We start from the raw sequence: 21,271 nt of genomic DNA, 5'->3' as shown, positions 1-21,271 counted from the left end.
TGTTTTAGCATGTGACACATGCTAGCCCCATTGGCCACGGAATCATCTGATGACTGATTGTCTATGTACTTTTAAGCTACAAGCATGAAGATATGTGTGAAGGTCGATTATCCAATTTTCCGTCGTCATATCACGTACTTAATCATATATCACTTGGCAGATTATTCTAATGCGCACAATCATGTTCAAATATGCCCACTCATACACAAACAAACAAAAAAACTTTATACCTCTTCAATACCACACTCAACAACTTGTACCATTCTCAGTTTTTTCTATTTTGCTCGGATATTTTAAAGTTGCTTTGGGTTCTAATTTCCATTATCAAACCTAGAGTAGCACTGACATGCAACACACCAACACGACAATTTTCAAAAAATATAGAACATAGTACGAGTGGGACATGTTAAAAATTTATATTTTTATAAATTTATAAAAGTCAAATATATGAATAATTTTGTTTTTTTTCTTTAAGCAACATTTGCTAATTAAAATTAAAAAGTCATATCTTATTACTTAAACATCAAGATATCATTCACATAACACAATTGTATTTTTAAAAATGTAAAATAATTGTAGAACGTTGAAATAAACATGATGTACTCGTCATATAAATGTTCCAAAACATATTTAGAGTGCATAAGTTGCATGCCAAATGATGCAAAACATTCGTCTCTGTGATGAGATTTATTACATAGCATGTGTTCAAATGGTTCAAGAAATGTCACCAAAGTGTCCGAAAAGTTATGTTAAGTGTTCGATATTACAAATTTAAAGTTTTAAATCAAACATGTTGAAGAAAGTATCAGTCCCGCTTTTAGATGTTTTCATGAAGTGTCGTGTACAACACGACACATCTTCTCCTTCGAAGAGTTCGTGCTTCTTCAAATCAAAAGTTGATTTTAATAAAGTAATGAAATTTGTCTTGGATACACACAAACACACATTAATGTGTACTATTTGACGTTGTTTTAATGAAATTTGTCTTGGATACGCCCACAAATATATATATATATATATATATATATTAAACTATCTGTCAAATAAAGATATTTTCAATACTTTTTTAATAACCATTTTCTAAAATGGTGCTTCGATGTTGGATTCTCCATCAAAATTGTCAATTTTTTCCACCTTGTTTGGTTCCAATTTTTTTAATTCAATTTTCTGAAAATTAAATTTTTTACTTTCCACATTTTTTTTGTTTTTACTGAATTTTTTTAATACTTTAAATAATTTTTTTAGTTTTTAGATACACTTAATAAATACAATTGAAAAATATAATATATATGAAATTTTTAAAAAAAAAATTCACTAAATATCAAAAATATAAAAATATATAAATAAAAATTCAAAACATTTTTATATTCTTGTTTATTGATTTTTTATTAATTTTTAATTACATTTAGATGCATTAAAAAGTAAAAAAAAAAAATTACTTAAAATATTTAAAAAAATCACTAAAAAAAAAACACAAGATAAAAATAAAAAATAAAAAATAAAAAAAAAAACTCAAAAATTGAATTTCGAAAATTGAACCAATTCGTTCCCTGAATTCCTAAATTACGTATAGCTTTCAATTCAAACACACTAATTGACTCCAAAAAAAAAAAAAAAAAAAACACAAACTATGAGAGATAGAGAGAAAAAATCTCACCCTTGATGAAATAGAAGCCTTGGACTTGTCCGAATCAAAATCGTCGCTGCACTGTGCTTTCTCTTCCGCCTCGTCTCTCGATGTCGTTGTCGCCAAATTCGAATCGTTTGATGCATTGTTGCTACTATCTCCGTCATTATCACCATTGTTGTTCGCACCAAAACACCAAGACCTAGCAAAATTCCTATTCAAAACTCGATGCCTCTTCGATACCTCCTTGCACAAAAAACAATTGCTCTTTCGCACAAACAGTTCAATTCTTTTCCTTGAAGTACTGCTAATGGGACTCCATTGGAGGCTTAGGTTAACGGCACTGAAACTACAGCTTGTGAGAGTTCCCATTGATAAATGGAGTTTCAATGCGATATATGTATATGCATATATATATTGGGGATATTTTCTCTAACAAAATTCAATAAAGACAAATCCATAGTATAAATCCATAGTATATGTAATAAATAAATAAATAAAATCCATAGTATATGTAACAAATAAATAAATAAATATTGGGGTGCTTTGTCAACCAAATAAAAACGCTTCGTTTGGAAAGCAAAAGTTGAAACTTTTTTTTTTTTTAAGTCATAAAAAATAAAATAAATTTTTTAATTTAATAAGACAAAATATCACATCTAATTCATAATTATTACATTTTTTCTCACACAAAAAAATTAAAAAAACCAAAAAAACCTAAAATTCTTCCCAAACTAGACTTTTTAGCCTCAGGCTAAAAAAATCAAAAAATCAACCCACTTCCCAAACGAATTTAAAGACAGTTTTTAGCTTTTTACTCATTTTGAATCGCATCACTTTTCTTATTTTTTATTCACAAAAAGACAAAATATATTAAAAAACTAAAAAATTAACTTTTTACCAATTTTTCAAAACACCACATTATAGTATATGTATACTAGTGGTCACCCGTGCAATGCACTGGATTTTAGAAAGTCAATAATTACTAAAAAAAAATTTGCTATTTGTTTATATTTCTTAATATTTTTATTTGGTTTGTGTATATAAATCTTACTTCACATAAGTAACACTAATTTTGTTTAATCAATAGTAGATATTACAGTAATCATCTCATATAATATAATAAATTAAAATAAAATTAATTTTAATTCCCATTATATTTGGGTGGTTAAAATTTTTTTCATGCTATTTATTTTTTCGTTATATTGATTCATTAAACACAAATAGGTTTGGAATGATTATAAAAAAAATTTAAAAAAAATGTTTGAAAATGCATTATACTTGAATTGACAAACATAAAGAATATAAATATTTAAATTATTCAAAAAAAAAATTAACATTTTAAATATGAGATATCTTCCATTTGCTCAAACTCTGAATCTAAATAAATAAATAAATAATTTAAACAAAGAAGAAATTTGTGGTTTAGTTCTCAAAGGAAATGAGTTACTAAAAATAAATTTAATCATGAATTATTTCAATAGGATAATCAACAATAAAAAATCAACTGATGAATACATTTAAAGTATAACAATAAATTTTAATTCTTCATTTTCAATCTAACATCTACACAAAAAAAAAAATTAAACACAAATAATTAATAAGTGAGAGAGTTACAAATTGATAATAGTAATGCTTTTATAAATATAAAAAAAGAATAAAATCTCAATTAAATGACACATTATTAACAAAAAGAAAGAAATAAAGAAAAATACAGATTGTAACAAAAAAAAATTTAAAATAATAATATTCATTTATATGAACTCACTTTTTTACAAATGCAAAAACTCATGCAAGTACACATTTCAAATGTAAAGCAAATAATTAAGATTTTTAGGCACCGAAAAGGAATCAGAAATAGCTCAATGTTGATTGTTTTCCCCCCAATTTTTTGTTCATGGTTTCTTTTGCAGGAACTTGTTTTTATATTAAGAAGATTATGTTTAAACAAAAGATATATATGGAATTCTATCATGTTTAAAATTTGTATGAATAAGTAATTAATGATTTTAAAAGATAAAATATTAAGTTCCACTTAAAGATAAACTTTAAAAAGATTAAGTTGAAATATATAGAAATTCTATAACAAACTAACAAAAGATAAATATAGATCGTTGAAAAAATTATCATCTTTTTTGGATATTTATATCCCAATCTTATTCTTTTTTTTTATTTAAATATTTTGTTATCTTTTATTTGAATTTTCATTAAATAGTTATATTTTTATTTTTGTATATTTTTTCATCTATATTTATTTGTTATTCATATATACATAATTACCTTTTTATTTTAAAAATCATTTGACTCGTAATATTTTTTTATTTAAATTTTTTTTAATTGTTCATATATAAATAGTTAACTTTTTTATTTTTATAATTAATTGACTCGTAATATTTTCTATTTTTTTATTTTTTTTATCTTTTATTTGACTCTTTATATTATTTTGTAGTTGAAATTTGAATAGTTATCTTTTTATTTTATTTATTTTATATTTTTATCTTTACCTCTTTGTTGTTCATATTTAAATGTTTATCATTTTATTTAAATATATATAATCCTTTTGGCTTTTGAGATTTAGATAATTGACAAATGATTAAAAATTAAGAAAAGTGAGAGGGGAGACTTGAAAAGTGACACGTAGGAGAGAGAATTCATAAGAATTTAGTATTAAGAGTTTGGAGAATTCTCATACTCCACTACATTTGTTTATATATATAGTATAGATGCACAAATCAAGAACTAAAAAAAAAATTGAGTAAAATATCAATAAATCTCAAAATATAATGAATTGTTTAGTCTTCTTTTTTCTTATAAACTCAAAAATCTCATTAAAATGAAAATTACATAAAAAGATAGTCACTTACACGTTTAGATTTAATTTTTGAGGAATAAAAGTAGGTTTCTCTAAATGTAAAATTACATATTTAGGCAATCCACTCTATAAAAGTTTCAGGTAGCATTTGGTAGAGTTTTGTGCATACCGGATTCTGTACTAGATGAAAGTGGATCGGGGAAGAAATGTATATCAAGTTGGGTTTGTATCTAAGTGTGATCATGCTCTGAATAGTTCAGTTACCTTCAATGTGAAGTTCATGTTGTATATATAATGTTCCTTGCTTGCTTCTCAAGGTGGGTTCATGGAGCTTGGATGCTGCCAGGTGTCCCTCTAGCATTGCTTAAGATGGGGGACCACCTGGTAGTTAACTTTGAATGCATATACTCATTGTAGTCATGCTGATAACAAATCACATTCATTTGATTCAACAACTTCCGTGATTCTAGGTGTGGGGGACCAGCTGAGGTGGCAACTTGCACATGTACACATTCACAACTTCCACGTTTTCTTGCAAGGTTTCCTCAGCTCGGTACCGATGTGCCTCAGCTCGACATCATTATGTCTTGTCTCGGCCTTTTACAGGATCATTCATTAAGATATGCTGATCCATACGGATATCTTTGTATAGGCTCGGTCTATTTTCTGTTCGGCCCATAGGTTCAGTCTCGCAGCTCGGCCCAGCCTAGCGCTATGGCTGGACTACCTTTTCCACTGCGGATTGGGCCTAAGTGCTTGAGGACTTGAGTGAACTGTTGATCATGAAGTTGGGCTCAACTGGTTTGCCCATATACTCATCCAACCCACTTGGACTTGGACATCAATGAATTGGGCCGACCCAAGGCTTGGACTCGACCCATTTCGCATTTTCCCCCTAGTTCGCGCTAAGGTTCCCCTTGGAGGGAGCTACTGTTCTGCTCCCCAAACGTTGCGTCGTTTCGGTTTTCCCCAGTTCGGCCTTGGTGACGGTTCAATCCTAACACACAACCCCTGCATGCGTCATTTCTTGGTGACACGTGGCGATGCGAGATAGGCGTGCAGAGATAGTGCGTCGATTCCATACAGAAGGTCATGCTCCGTGTACCTGCGCGCCGGCTAGTGCAATTAATGCTCGGGCTATCAATATAAATTCCTTTATCTACTTTTTCGTTCCTCTAGAGAGTTTCAAAGAGAGAGAAAGGACTCTCCCCGTTCCTCTGAACCAGTCCCGTTGGTGCTTCTGCTCAGACTTTCTTCGCCGCTGATCTTGCTTTGCTACCACTGTTCCAGTCTCTGTAAGTCCTCTCGTAATTCTGTTTCTCCTACTTCTTCCTGTCTTGATCATCTTGTTTGGCTCACTCACTGCCTGTGTTCCATACTTTGTTATATGAGTCCTACCTCTGTCCCATTAGGTTTGTTAAATGGGGAAGTTCCGCTCGCTAGTTGATACCCCCGAGGCCATGGATATGTTCCGCCTGGACTATAATATTCCCGACGACGTTACCCTCTCGTTGGCGAAAGTAGACGCCAAGCGTATGGGCACGAGAAATACCGTCGCTTTTCCCATCGCGGCCATAGTCGATGGAGGGGTTCGGTTTCCTCTTGATCCGTTGGTGCACCAGTTTCTCTATCAAGTCCAGTTAACCCCAATGCAAGTATCTGTGAACCTTTTCCGTGTTGTTTGCGGCGTATCCGCCCTCAATAGACGATTGGGTTTGAACCTTGACATATGGGATATCTTAGGTTGTTATACTCTTTCTCATAACAAAGACCACAGCACGTATTACTTGCGTGTTCGCTCGTTTGATTGCCATTTGGTTACTGGGTTGCCCGATTCGGATAAACACAACAATGATTTCTTACAAGTTGGTAGAAACTGGGAGTTCCCCTCCGGAACTGAGTTTCAGTCTGATAGGATGCCCTAGAAAGACGGCTACCCAAGTTCGGGCCTATCCTTCTAATGCCTTTTGTATTTCTTACTTTATTTTGGATGTTGCTCTAATAGATTACTTCTTTTTTTTGTAGAGGCCTCTCATTTCTAACGAAGACCGAACCGAGAGAACGCTGAAGCCATAAAAGCGGCTCTGAGGTATAAAAAGAGATCTGCACCCGAGTTATTGGAATACCAGTCTATTTACCGTACTACTATTTCAAAGAAGGCGAGGCTCGCTGCTACCCTTCTGGACTCTAATACCAAGATCAACACGTCTCTCGCTCCTTTGGTCACGAACCGTCACAGGAGTCAAGGTGCACTTTCTGAGAAAATGCCCTCCCCTGCCCCCAGTTTCACAAGAGGCGGGTCTGTGGTGAAGAGAAAGGTGTTGATGGATCTAGAGGCCGAGGCTTTCGGAGCCTTCGATGTTTTGGAGACCCCTCCGGAAAGGACCGAGGCGAAGAGCCTAATGGAAGTGAAAATGGAGGTTGGAGCTTCTAGGACCCCTACGACTGCTGTCGAGCCCTCAGCTTCGGTTGCTGCGCGAGCAAAAAAGAGAAGAAGAGAGGCTGGCAAAGCAGTGGTGGGGGAAGCTTCTGAGGATCCTACTGAGGATGAGACTTTTGAGAAATGAGAGTCGCCAATGTCGCATAAAGGCAGGCCCATTTCCACTTCTGATTCAGTTGTTGCTTCACAAGATTTTGCCTTTGATTTCACTAAGTTTTTGTTGATGCCAATTGATATGGCCGACCATAATGGGCCCCGTGATATTCCTATCTTGAAGGGGATCCTTTAGATGATGACTGTTGTAAGTGTTTCCTCGTTTAACTTGTCTTTATTGTTGCGTTGCTGTCTCTTTTCTCTTAATTCTTCGTTGTCCTTTGCAGTGTATCCAGAGGATGCATCTGTCCATTACCCGTGCTAAAGAGCTAAAAAGGGTCGTGCTAGAGGCCGCGATGAGCGCTGAGAGACTGACGGTAAGCTTGGAGACAGAGAAGGAAGGACGCCGAACCGCGGAGAGGGAAGCATTTCGGTTGAACAAGATTGTCGCTTCTGCTGAAAAATCGAAGGAGGCTGCTATTGGGACACAGGCTCAACTCGAGGGGAAGGTGGCTGAACTGGAAGCCGTTATTGCCGCGATGGCCGCCAAGTGCTCTGCTTTGGAGGCCAAGCATTGGCAACAAGGCTGGGATAAAGCTGGGGCGGCGTATAAGGAGGAGGTGCTAGTGCTGCGAGACAAGCTCTTTCTAAAGGGTTGGACGAGTCCTTTGGCTGCTGCGCTGGTTCCTGAAGGCTCTTCCCTGTTTCAGGATGTCCCCGTTCCTTCGAGAACTTTGGGTTCGAAGACTGTTTCCACCCCTGCTATTCTTCCAGCCGAAGTTTCCCCAGAAGCTGACTCTGCAAACAAAACCCAGTACAGTAATGTTGCCGCTGAAACGGTGGATGTTGAAGGGATTGAAACCCTGGAGACCGAAGCCGCGGGAGATGTGGTTAATGAGGTTTCTACTTCTCGGGAAGTTGGAGCTGCCTCTACTTTTCCTCCCCCAGATGGCCTGGACAAAATTGTTGATGCTGCTCCTGAGTTTCCCTCTATTAATGAAAGTTGATGTTGAAAGAATTTGAACTTCTCTGCTCTTTTTTTTTTGCTTTGATGTATTGTGGCTCAGTCTCCATAACGAGCTTTCTTTCTGCATTTGCCAAGACAATTTTTATTTTCTCTTTTGTTTTCTTTGCTGCTGGTTATGAGGCCATCTGTGCCTTTTGTTGGATGATAGAATTTTCTCTTTGAACTTGCAATCTGATGCTGTTTGGCTTTTATGTCTGAATGTTTTCTATACTGCATGTCCCCGGTCGAGCACTGTTGGGACCTCGGGCCAAATGGATACTCGGTCTGGTTCTGTATTACTTTTAGATAGATGCTTTGTCTGATTCTGCACTGCTTGCCCCTAGCCGAGCATTGTTGGGGCTTCGTGGTCGAACTGATGCTCGGTGTGGCTTTGTACTGTTTACCCCTGGCCGAGCACTGTTGGGACCTCAGGGCCGAACTGATGCTCGATATGGCTTACGGATATGTGGTATGGCTGTGCTTGAGTTAGTAAGTGGGTCTTACTTAGGTCCAGGTCGGTTTTAAAAGAAAACAATTGTTTGCCCCCACCTGGAACTAAGTAAGATTGGCACTGAAGATTGTGCTTTGAAGTAGAACTGCTTAAGTTTGTTGCAACTTTGATAGCGCAGATGCGTTTGAATGAGGTAAAGGCATGAAGAAGTGTCTTACTCAAGTCCAGGTTGGGTTGAAAAAATAATTGTTTGCCCCCACCTGGAGTTGAGTAAGACTAATGCTGGAAGCTTACTCCTGACAGAACCTGGTCATGCTTGTTCCAGCTCTATTTGTTTGAATCAGTACTGAAGTGTTGGCGTGTTGGTATTTAAAGAATTCTGTGGATTTCAAAGACGTTTACTTAAGATGTATTAGTGTGGTTTCCACCAAGCAATTCCACTTGGCTAAAGTCCAATTTAGTTGCCAAACATTATTCCACCAAGCAATTCCACTTAGCATGTTTGAGTGCTAACCAAATTTAAATTCCATCCAGTCGTTCTGAAACTAAGTCCATTTGGGTTAAGACCAAAGTTAATTCTGTTTGATAAACATCAAAGCCAATTCTGTTTGGTAAGAACCAAAGCTAATTCCATTTGATAAACATCAAAGCTATTTTCGTTTGGTAAGAACCAAAGCTAATTCCGTTTGATAAACATCAAAGCTAATTACAAGAATTCGATAAATTTGAGAGAAGTGGGGAAGCAAATCTGATAGAGAATGTAGGGGACCATTCTATTGATAGTATTTCTTGAGATTTGCTACGTTCCAGGGCCGAGGTATAGTTCTGCCATTCAGATCCTCCAGGTAGTAGGCTCCATTTCCAACGACGATTGTGACTTTGTAGGGACCTTCCCAGTTAGGCCCAAGTTTGCCCTCGCCAAGCACCCTTTTGTGATCCATAACTTTCCTCAAGACCAGTTCTCCTGGTGTAAATTGCCTTGGGAAAACTTTTTGGTTGTAACTCTTGATGAGTTGCTGCTGATACGCTACAAGTCTGATCAGTGCTGCTTCTCTTCGGCCCTCTGCCATATCCAGTGCTTGTGCAATGGTTTCATCATTACTGGTGTTCTCAAACAATTCAGACCGAAGGGTTGGGAGACCTACTTCAAGTGGGATGACGGCCTCCATTCCATAAGTTAGGGAGTAAGGTGTTTCTCCCGTTGAGCGTCGTGCTGTGGTTCGGTATGCCCATAGCACGTGGGGTAACTCTTCAACCCATTTTCCTTTGGCATGCTCAAGTCATTTCTTTACTCCGTTGATGATGGTTTTGTTTGACGCCTCTACCTGTCCATTGCTTTGCGGGTACCCTGGAGAAGAGTTTCTATACTCAATCCTAAGGTCGACACAAAACTTTATGAAGATCTTACCATCAAACTGTGTTCCATTATTCGCAATCAGTACTCGCGGGATGCCGAAACGCACCACTACATTTCTTATAACAAACCGCATCGTATCTGCTTCTTTGATATTTGCCAATGCCTCGACTTCGACCCACTTAATAAAATAGTCGGTTGCTGCAATGAAAAATCGCCTGTTCCCAGTGCCTCGTGCCAATGGTCCTACAATATCCAGACCCCATTGGGCAAAGGGCCATGGGCTGGTGAGTGGGGTGAGAGTTTTGGCTGGCTGATAAATGAATGGAGCAAACCTCTGACATTTATTACACTTCTGTACGTACTGCTGAGCATCTTGTTGCATCCGCGGCCACCAATACCCATGAGTGAGGGCTTGGTACGCCAGCGACCTTCCGCCAACGTGGCATCCACAAATCCCATCGTGAATTTCGTAGAGAACATTCTCGACCAGATTTGGATGCACACATAGAAGATAAGGGCCAAGATAGGAGCGTCTGTACAGCTTCCCGGATGGTGAGATCCAAAACTAGGCTGACTTGTGTCTGACTTTGTTAGCTTCCTTTTTGTCTTCAGGGAGAGTGCCAGATTTTAGAAAAACAAGTATTGGATCCATCCAGCTCGGCTCTACGCTCCTGCAGAGGACTGGAGATACAATGCTTGGCTCTGGCACAAACTTAACCCAAACTTTTCTGGCATCTTTGGTATCCATTGATGAGCCGAGACAAGCCAGAGCATCAACATGGCTGTTTTTGTCCCGACTAATTCGTTCCACTCGTATGGATTGAAACTTTTTAAGTAAGTCTTTGGCCTTGCCTGCATACATGGCCATTCTTTCGTCCCGTGTTTCATAGATCCCAGAAAGCTGGTTTACCACTAGCTGTGAATCACTAAAAACAAGAAGCTGCTCTGCACTGAAGTGTTCGGCACTGCGTAAGCCAGCCAACAACGCTTCGTACTCAGCCTCGTTGTTCGAAACCTTCTAACCGAGCCTGAGAGCCTGTTCCCAGATAAATCCTTCTGGTGAGATAAGTACTACTCCTGCCCCCGAGCCTCGGTTATTGGACGACTCGTCAATATAGAGCTGCCAGATGTTTCCAATGAAGAGTTTCCAAGCTTCCGAAACGCAGGCTTTCCTTGTTCGGTGATGCGTGGCACCTGTGCCGAACTTGGATTCCCTGGTTCGGTACTCTGGGTGGGAGCAAATTCTGCGACGAAATTTGCTAAGACCTGGGCCTTAAGTGCCGTCCTGGGTTGATACCAAATGTCAAACTCGCCAAGTTCTACCGCCCATTTTGTTGTTCTGCCAGAGAAATCGGCTCGGCTAAATACAGATCTGAGGGGGAATTCAGTGAGGACATTGATGGTATGCCCCTGGAAGTAATGTTGTAACTTCTTCGAGGCGATAAGCAGCGCGTAAGCTAACTTTTCCAATGGTAGATACCGTGTCTCGACATCTAGTAAAGTCTTGCTAACGTAGTATACAGGCCTCTGTTCGTTGTTAACCTCTCGAATTAATACTGCGCTTACGGCATGATTTGAGACTGCTAGGTAGAGATACAGCTCCTCTCCTGGCTCTAGAGTGGACAGAAGGGGAGGTGTACTGAGGTATTTTTTAAGACTTTGCAGTGCTTTGATGCACTCGTAATTCCATTCAAATGCTGCATTTTTCCTCAAAAGCTGGAAGAAGGGCTTCATCCGGTTTGAAGATTTGCTGATGAACCGATTCAGTGCGGCCGCCATTCTGGCCAGTTTCTGCAGCTCCTTAGCCTTTGTTGGTACTTCAAGATCTTGTATTGCTTTTATTTGGTTCGGATTCGCCTAAATTCCTCTGTGAGTGACCATATATCCCAAGAACTTCCCTGTTCCTACCCCGAAAGTGCATTTCGAGGCATTAAGGCGAAGCTGATGGTTTTTTAAGATGTTGAAAACTTCTTTCAAGTCTGTAAGATGGTCTGCAGCAAACTTGCTCTTAACTACCATATCATCTATATAAGCCGCCATGGTTTTTCCCAGTTGGTCCTTGAATATCCGAGTGACCATACGCTGGTAGGTTGTCCCAGCGTTCTTGAGGCTGAACAGCATCACTCTGTAGCAGTAAGTTCCTCTCGGAGTGATAAATGCTGTCTTTTCTTGATCCGGACCGAACAGTGGTATCTGATGATAACCGCTATAAGCGTCCAGAAAGCTCATGCGCTCATGCCCTGCTGTTGAGTCTACTGGTTGATCAATGCGTGGCAGAGGAAAGCTAACTTTAGGGTAGGCCTTGTTCAAGTAAGTGAAGTCAACTCAAACTCTCCATTTTCCATTTTTCTTCTTGACTACAACTGTGGTGGACAGCCATTATGGGTACTGAACTTCTCTGATTGCTCCTGAAGCAAGGAGTTTTTCGACTTCGGCAATTACTGCTTCGGTGTGCTCAACTGAGGATCTCTGACTTTTCTGCACAATAGGCAGAGCTGAAGAGTTGATGTTGAGCTTGTGGCAAGCAAATTCTGGGTCCAACCCTGGGGTATCATATGCTGACCATACAAATACCTCCATATTTTCCCTCAACAGTTCCAGCAACTAAAGTTTCTCGTCAAGACTGGCTGTTCAGCCACTTCTACCGTCTGTACCCGATTACCGAGCTGCTTTGCCTTTAATGTTGCCATGGAGTAATGTTTGGACGCAACTTGGTCCACTGAAATCTGCTCTACTCCGTGTTCCGTTGGGAAACGGATGAGCTGGTGGTAGGTTGAAGGGACTGCCTCCATTTGATGAATCCACAGACGGCCAAGTATGGCGTTGTAAGGGGATGGTGTATTAATGACCAAGAACTCTATCTGGCGGGTTTTTGTTCCTGCCACGACTGGCAACACTATTTTCCCAAGCGGCCATTCTGGCTGTGAATTGAAACCGACCAACGGGGCTGCCGCTGGGGTGAGGTGCTGCTCGGAGAGACCAAGTTTTCTGAACAAATGATAATACAATATATCTGTTGCACTACCTTGATCTACCAAGACTCATTTTACATCAAATCGTTTCCCAATTCCCATAGTTATAATCAGTGCATCAGTATGTGGGTGCTGTATGCCCTCTAAATCATTTCTAGTAAATGAAACAGTACACAAGGGGGATTTGGATATTGCGTGTACCTTTTTCGATGCGAGCTCCACTGACATGACTTGTTAGATTTGCACAGCCTTAGCAATCTCCTCTCTCAGTGTCTCCTCAGGCTCCTGAGTCGCTGTCTCGTGTATCACATTTATTATCAGCCGAGGTGGATGCTCAATATTTGGTTCTGGTAGCAGGTTCCCTGGTTCGGTCGCTTCCTTATCCTTATCTATGTAATCCCGAAGGTGCCCAACTGCTACTAAGCCCTCCAAGTGTTGTTTCAGTGCTCTGCAGTTCTGAGTCATGTGCCCCCTATCTTGATGGTAAATGCATCTGAGCTTCTGATTGCGCCGAGCCGGATCTCCTAACATTTTCTGTGACCAAATAAAGAAAGGCTCTCTCTTGATCTTCTCTAGGATTCGATAAATTGGCTCTTTGAACACCGTCACGACGGCTGCGTGGGATTTGGACTTATCCACTTCATTCACTGCGATCCCCCTGTGTTCTCCTCGATCTGCTCTCTTCTTGTGCCGAGCCGTTTGTTCTGCTGACGCTACCTCAATGGGGATCTGATCGTCTTCGAGGCGAGCGTATTGCTCAATCCTGGCACGCAGGTCTTTTAACGCTGTGGCTGGGCGCTTGGTAAGTGATTGTCTCAACTTACTTTCCGGGCGCAGGCCATGTTTGAAAGACAAGACGGCCATCTGTTCACTACATACATTTTCCTCTAAATCATTTTATTCTTCCCAGTACCTCCTAGCATAATTGCGCAGCGTTTCCTCCTGCTCCTTTCGAAGGCTGAACAGTGTATCCGGCTCTTTTGGAATCTTAGTGTTGGAGACAAACCTGGCTAGAAACTCTTCGGAGAATTGCTTCCAACCGAGAATTTCTTCCAGCCACGAATCGATCCAGCGGGGAGTCGATCGAACAATCGAAGTCCGGTGTCTCCCAAGCTAGATGGGAAGACTTTGCACATCAGTGCCTCATCTCGGCTCCATAGAGACATCATTCGTCTGTAATGGCTAATATGTGTTAGTGGGTCTGACTTCCCATCGTATGAAGTAAACTTCGGTGGGGTGAATTTCTTTGGAGGTCTTATGGCCTCAATTTCCGAGGAGAATGGTGAGGAAACAAGCCTATCCAGCGCTCGGTGTTCTCTCTGGTGGACAGTACGGTCTAGATGATCCTGATGTTGTTCGTTCTGCTTGTTGCCGATCAATCAAGTACGAAGGTCCTGTGGAGGGTACTCAGTTTGTTGACTGACTGTCTTCTGCCTCTTAGCCCTTCTCCGGCGTGACCCACGGGTGTGGCTGCTTGGCGCTTCATTCTATACCGGGATAGGCTGGCTTCATTGCCCAAACTCATTTCTGGGAAATTTTTTCACTGGTGGCTCTCTGGATGAGCTCCTTCATTGCAGACGAGAGGGTTCTGCTTCCGTCCTTTTTTTTCGTCGGATCACACAGCACCCTTTTAAGTTGGGCTTTCAATTCCTATATCTCCATCCCCATGGAGTCTATGATTCGATCTCTATAATCCTTTTCCAGAAGAAAGTGATGAAAAGAACCTCCAGTGAAGGGTAATCGATGCTCAACGGATTCAGGAGTCTGATTGTTGTTTCCAGTTCGTTCTTCCAGAACTGTTGGGAGTGCCAAACCTTTGTCCTTCGTCTTCTCCGTTTGTGGAGTATGTGTTGAAGGCGGAACATCTTCAATCCCCATCACCGGAACTAAGTGCAGAGCTTAGAGACGAAGTGATCCACGCTCACCGCACCAATTATGCATACCGGATTCCGCACAAGATGAAAGTGAATCGGGGAAGAAATGTATATCGAGTTGGGTTTGTATCTAAGTGTGATCATGCTCTGAATAGTTCAGTTACCTTCAATGTGAAGTTCATGTTGTATATATAGTGTTCCTTGCTTGCTTCTCAAGGTGGGTTCATGGAGCTTGGATGCTGCCAGGTGTCCCTCTAGCATTGCTTAAGATGGGGGACCACCTGGTAGTTATCTTTGAATGCATATACTCATTGTAGTCATGCTGATAACAAACCACATTCCTTTGATTCAACAACTTTTGTGATTCTAGGTGTGAGGGACCAGCTGAGGTGGCAACTTGCACATGCACACATTCACAACTTCCACGTTTTCTTGCAAGGTTTCCTCAGCTCGGTACCGATGTGCCTCAACTCGGCATCATTATGCCTTATCTCGGCCTTTTACAGGGTCATTCATGGAGATGAGCTGATCCATACGGATATCTTTGTATGGGCTCGGCCTATTTTTTGTTCGGCCCATAGGTTCAGTCTCATAGCTCGGCCCAGCCCAGCACCATGGTTGGACTAGCCTTTCTACTGCGGGTTGGGCCCAAGTGCTTGAGGACTTGGCTGAACTGTTGATCATGAAATTGGGCTCAACTGGTTTGCCCATATACTCATCCAACCCACTTGGACTTGGACTTCAATGGATTGGGCTGGCCTAAGGCTTGGACCCGACTCATTTCGCATTTGGCCCCTTCAAGTTTTCTAAATATGATTTGAGAATATAAGTTGTATTTTGAGTTTGTGAGTTTTGTTTGGTGAATGAGTTTTGAAAAAAGTTTTAAAATGAGTGGAGAATTTTTAATGTGACATATGATACGTGATACAAAAACTTACAACTTATAACCAAACACACAACTCAAAAATCTACTAAAAGCTTATAAAAAAATTTAAAAATTCAAAAAATATTGCTTTATTAAAAAAAATAAAAAAATAAAAATAATCGCACTGTTCTGGTCAACCGGCCGGACGACCGGTAGGCCAAATTTCAAAATTAAAAAGCCCGTCTGAAACGAGTTTTCAAATTGAGGGGTAGAATTAATTTTCCAAAACTCAAACCAAACGTCATCTTAGAATGTAAGGGTTGAATTATGATTTGAAAAGCCCTCCAAACACAGCCTTAGATTTTCCTTCATTCTTGGACAAATCCTACATTTCAAATAAAAATATAACATTCTAATGTAACGCTCTAATTTAACGTAGTAAAAAAAATTTTAGTATACTTTTCTCAAACATAACAACGTAACACTCTAAAAAAATTCTTTAGTATACTTTTTTTAAACGTAACACTCCAATGTAACACATACAAAAATATTAAAGAAATTCTTAGTGTACTTTTTTTAAACGTAACAGTATAACAATGAAAAAAGACTTCTTAGTGTACTTTTTACAAACATAACACTCCAATATAACATGCAAAAAAATTTCTTACTATACATTTCTCAAACGTAACATTCCAATCAATGTAATTCAAAACATAATACATTTCAATGTAACATTCTTGGCTATATATTTTGTACAAACCAATCATAGCCTGACACGTGTCATGAGGGGGGGGTAAGTTGGGAAGTTAGTGAAAGTCTCCACTCATCAACAGACACGTGGCGACTTATATCAATGGTGATGGGTCTGCAAAACACTGGAGCAGTCAAGATGCGTAAGGTGATGTGGCCAAACAATTGCTTCCAATTTAAATTCAAATTCAGGAGAGAAGCCCAATTGCAAGAGTGATTTAGTGGAAGCAAACTGTTTAAAGCCATGACCAGTGATCATGGAGATTACTTACCTATTTCAACGGTTATCAGCCATTTCGACGGTTATAATCAGAGCCTATAAATAGAGGAGAATGCTGATAATGAAGGGACTAAGAACCAGATCCAGAAGCTAGTTTATTCTGCTTTATATTTTCCTGTCCTTTACATTTCCAGTCATTTATTTTCTTGTTCTGCACTTTTAATTCCTAGGAATAGTTCTAAGATAGTCGATTATTGTAATCCCCTTCGAAGCTGTGAGAGTGCAAAGGTACAAATTGTAAACTCTAGATTATTTAATGAAATTTGATTTCTGAAACTGTTTCTCCTTCTTTCTTTTATTTTTGTGATCAGTCTTCTGAATTTTCTCCTAAAATAAGTTACTAGTAAAAGTTCTCTTCATTGAAGCTAAAGAAATTTCAAAGCAATCGTCTGGTTAATTGGTTGGCACTTAGTATTTTTGTAAGGACTTAGTGATCATTGTTGACACGCTCAAATTACATTTCTAACCCTTGAAAGCCCAAAACAAAAACAACATATATTTTTTGGCACGCCTTGTGGGACCCACTATAATGGCTAGATGTAGAAGATAACGAGAAAATGAACGCCTCGAAAAAGGTATAAAAGGAGATTTAGAAGCACATAACCTAGAGGATAATGTAATATCTATGTATGTACCTGCCTCAAGTGATCCTCCACAAGTGGTTGAAGAGACCGGCACTTCGGGACATGTAACGCACGTCCAAAATGTTGAACAAGACCATAAAATTGGACCTTTAATTGTCCCACCTACCCAACCAGCGAATCCATGGGAATGATTGGTTGATGTTATGGAACAGCAGATAATGTATGCAATGAAAGATGGGCAACATCATTTTTGGATCAAATGAGCTCCTATCAACCACTTGTCATAAGACAGGCTGAAGAAAACATAAACTTACTCCAGCAGAGATTAGCTCAAGATAAACAGTCTATGCAAAACAATGGACAAAATAATGGGCAAACTAGTGGTCAAATTAATAATCAAAATCATAAGAGACCATCACTTGTGCCTCAGTCATGGTACGAAGCTCCTCCTAGACCACTGATAAGTAACACATATAAAAACATTAAAAAAACTCTGTAGTGTACATTTCCTAAACGTAACACTCAAAGTTGAAATTATATATTTGCCCAAAATTTACTAAGGAATTTTTGTATTACTTTTGGAATGGTTTGAAAAATCCTACATCCTTTTGAAATGATTTGAAGAATCATATATCCTTTTTTTGGAGTGTTACATTAAAGTGTTCCGTTTAGAAAAAATACACCAAATGATTTTTTTGTGTGTTACATTGAAGTGTTACACTAAGGAGTTTTTTTGAAGTATTATATTGGAGTGTTTCATTTGGAAAAAAATACACTGAGAAGTTTTGTAGAGTGTTATATTGGATAGTTACAATTTGAAATTATACATTTGCTCAAAACTTAATAATGAGTTTTTGTACTCCTTCTGAAATATTTGAAGAATCCTACATCCTTTTGGAATGTTTGAAAATTTTCATATTTCCAGTTATTTTTGTTATTGCTATTGAAATGTTTTCCAAATAAAAAAGATTTTTATATAGAAATTCATCCCAAATTTGATTATCATAGATTGTGTATCTTACCTTCTAGAAAATAAAAAAAAAAATAATAATAATAGAAATAAGAGTATAACCGTAAATCCAAAATCTAAATAATATATTAAATCTATATTTCCAAAATTAATGGGATACTTGGGATCTATAAAAAATGGGGATTTTTTTAAGGTCCCTAGTATTAAGATTTTATAGCATAAAGGACACTCAATATTTTCATAATGTCTAGGGTCCCTCAACATCGATTAAGAGAAAATTCGATCCAGAGAATTTCTCTGGATTTCCCAAAGAAATTCTCTCCAGAGAAAATTGAAATTTCTCTGGCTTTGTTTATAGAGAATTTCTCTGGATTCAAATTAGAAAAAATTAAAATTTCTCTAAGTTCAAACTAGAGAAATTTAGAGAAAATTGAAACTATTAAGGTATATATAGTATATAACAATAAAGATTTTGAGGATGAGAGATTGGTGAGTGATTAAAAAGGAAGCAGAAAACCCATATATCATTATTTTTTTTTCCACTTTTCTTTACTTTCTCGGCAACCAAACGGAGGATTTAAAGCCAACTGTTTACACTCATTTTTCTTATTATTATTGTTATAATGCTTTTGCAGGATGCAATGATTCCAAAACATGTGGTATAACTGAAAAGAAATGGCAACGTGGGCATAAAATGGTAGCAACTTGTGAACTTCCCATGATGTGTAAAAAATGTGGTTATGAAAGAAACTGTCTAACAGTCAGCAATTCAAAAGAAGAAACTGCCTAGCAGTTGTGGAATTTACGATGGTGAGCCTATAAATGGGCCGAGTAAAAACAAATGAACAACATCAAAAACAATCCAACAATACCTTAGTTCTATATTAGGAGTAACTTTATCTAAATTTAGGAGTAGTTTTTCTCTGTAATTTGTAATCTTTGTAAACATTGGTGGTTTCATCTTGAAACCATCTTTAGTTTGCTTTGTTTACTTTGTTTGATGTTGCTGATTGTAACTTTAGTTCTAAAGAAGTCTTTGTACTTTCAAGGTATTTGAATAAAAAACACAGTCACTTGATTGCTCTTGTTTGATTATTTAGTCAAAATTGTTATTTAATTCCTATCGATTGGGAGTTAGCATAATTTTTGCTAACACCAGCAAAAAAAAAAAAAAAAAAAAAAAGGTGACCAATATGAAATTTTCTTCACAATCTCAAGTTCCAATACCTTATTATCACCAGGCAGAGAAAATTACTCCCTTTAGTACGTGATTGAGGTGAAATTCACTTCTATAAACATCCAAATCATAATTCAATTTCATTCTAGTACTTGTTTATCATTCTATATAGATCACCAAGTAGATCACTATTACATAAGATCATTTACAAACCAAAAAGAGCTACTTTAAAATCAATGAAAACAAAGCTAACTAAATAGAAAAGTAAACATTTATACAAATACATAATGTGCATATATCAAGATACATAAGATCACCAAAGAAAATTATTTTAACTAAACCAGAGAAAATTATTTTAACCAAATCAGAAAACCTTTAACCAAATCAGAGAAATTTTAGCACAAACTTCTCTGTTTGTTCACAGAATATTGAAATTTCTCTAACTTGATTGATACGAAAACCTGCAATCTCTTGATTGATACAATGGGTATGTCTCATTGCAAACCCAATCACCATCAAACACATCACACCCACTATCCTTGATGTCTGTTTCAAGAGGGTTATCATACATAAGCAAAGGTGAAGTATGATACATTCTACTCTAGGAGTGTCAAAGTAGTTCAGAGGTTAGCATATGATACTCACATGTCTTGGTTAAATCCCCGCTCTCCCCTTTCTTTCTGAGATTGGTTTGAGTGCATCATGGAGGCTCGATGAGCACTCAAACGAATCCTTTGAATGGTACTCTCAAATCTACAAGTTCTTTCGTAGTCTTGAGCAGAACACCTAAGCCTTCTTCCCAACCAAGTAGTGTGGTCAAACTGTCTTGATTCTTCAAGAATGAGGCCTCTCTCGATGAAGTTATTAGCGAGCCAAGTAACTGAATAGGATGAGGTAGAGGAAAATGCAGGCCGTGCAGCTTTTTGGTATGCCAAATTTCTCTGTGATATATGGGTGTTAGTGTCATGACCCAAACCCGCCTCTATAGGTTTAGTATCATAACCGACCAGTAATCATTGGATTACCGAAGGCCTTTGAATAGATTAGCATAATAAGAGGCTGTGGAAGCATATATTTAAACACACATAGTCCATTGGGCTGTATAGGAGTTGTGTAAATAAATATACATGTGACGTCCTATTTACATAGGCTTAAGTCATGCTTCACCATATAGATGTTATCAAAAGGGACTTAGCCCAAATGCTGATATACAAAAACTTGTTCAGAATTTAGTAAATGAAAACATGGTCTTAAACTCAAAACTTGACCACTTGACTATCTTTCCGGAACCTCCTCGGGAGGCACAAAGGTTGGCTGACAAAACGAAACTCCAGGCTATCAACTTTGGGCCTAGTCACGCGCCTAGTCACATAGATACATAAATAATACAGTGAGTTGGAGTCCAGTGAAATAATAACAGAGTAAAGGGGTTTAAATAAATGATGTCCCATATCAGATTCGGAAGATAGATTCATATTTATTTCAGAAACAGATCCATATTCATATTCTTATTCAAATCATACAGGAATCAGAGTTCATGCTTAATCATACGTGGTACATCTATTAGCGCTAACAGAACAGATACAGAACAAATGGTGGTTATGAGTAACTAGTTCCATAAATAAACCTCCGGATCTGGATAACAGACAACAAACACACTGAGCTTCACGAAAGAGCCTCTAGTACGGGTAATAGATAGTAGATATAATGAGTTCCATAATGGAACCTCCAATACCGGGTAACAGCTAACAGATATGCTAAGAATGCCACGAATACTTGTCAAAAACTGGACAATCATTCATTGTACTGAACATAACATTTCAAAAAAACAGATATTATTTTATCATGCAGAAAATAAATAAAGTTAAACATAGCTTTACTAAGTTATTACTCACAGATGGCTTCAGAAGCAGACAGATAGAGCAGACAGATCAAATAGCTTACGACGTGTGACCTACACAAACATAACAGATGCACATATTAAAACACACACTTAGATAGTAGTTAACTTAT

General features: G+C 38.0%; 3 protein-coding genes across 7 annotated transcripts in view; all 3 read right to left on the bottom strand.

The window, feature by feature from the left end:
• Nucleotides 1-2,125, bottom strand: part of LOC114267925 (putative zinc metalloprotease EGY1, chloroplastic) — a 29,525-nt gene extending 27,400 nt beyond the window's left edge. For 3 of the 5 annotated variants that reach the window (XM_028209016.2, XM_028209017.2, XM_028209020.2), the window contains exon 1: nucleotides 1,658-2,125. In XM_028209016.2, coding sequence (XP_028064817.2) covers nucleotides 1,658-1,999 — 342 coding nt within the window. In that variant the 5' untranslated portion in view covers nucleotides 2,000-2,125. The remainder of the gene's footprint in view (nucleotides 1-1,657) is intronic. The other 2 variants (XM_028209018.2, XM_028209019.2) reach the window with 1 other exon arrangement.
• A 7,077-nt stretch (nucleotides 2,126-9,202) lies between these two features.
• Nucleotides 9,203-9,598, bottom strand: LOC145803664 (uncharacterized). Its single transcript, XM_082896982.1, has one exon. It carries the CDS (start codon nucleotides 9,596-9,598, stop codon nucleotides 9,203-9,205), a length of 396 nt encoding a protein of 131 aa, XP_082753108.1.
• Nucleotides 9,599-10,351: 753 nt separating this feature from the next.
• LOC145803663 (uncharacterized) lies at nucleotides 10,352-10,654 on the bottom strand. Its single transcript, XM_082896981.1, has one exon. The coding sequence runs from the start codon at nucleotides 10,652-10,654 to the stop codon at nucleotides 10,352-10,354; it is 303 nt and encodes a 100-aa protein (XP_082753107.1).
• Nucleotides 10,655-21,271: the final 10,617 nt, after the last annotated feature.

This window comes from Camellia sinensis, chromosome 12, assembly GCF_055761805.1.
Source record: "Camellia sinensis isolate YWXY chromosome 12, ASM5576180v1, whole genome shotgun sequence".
NCBI classification, from domain to species: Eukaryota; Viridiplantae; Streptophyta; class Magnoliopsida; order Ericales; family Theaceae; genus Camellia; species Camellia sinensis.
The sequence above is the reverse complement of the archived record's forward strand: the minus strand, read 5'-3'. Positions and strand labels throughout refer to the sequence as shown.

Bases quoted from the DNA above. Each gene is read 5' to 3' on its own strand.
- LOC145803664 (XM_082896982.1), bottom strand. From the start codon at position 9,598: ATGGAGGCCGTCATCCCACTTGAAGTAGGTCTCCCAACCCTTCGGTCT.
- LOC145803663 (XM_082896981.1), bottom strand. From the start codon at position 10,654: ATGGCCATGTATGCAGGCAAGGCCAAAGACTTACTTAAAAAGTTTCAA.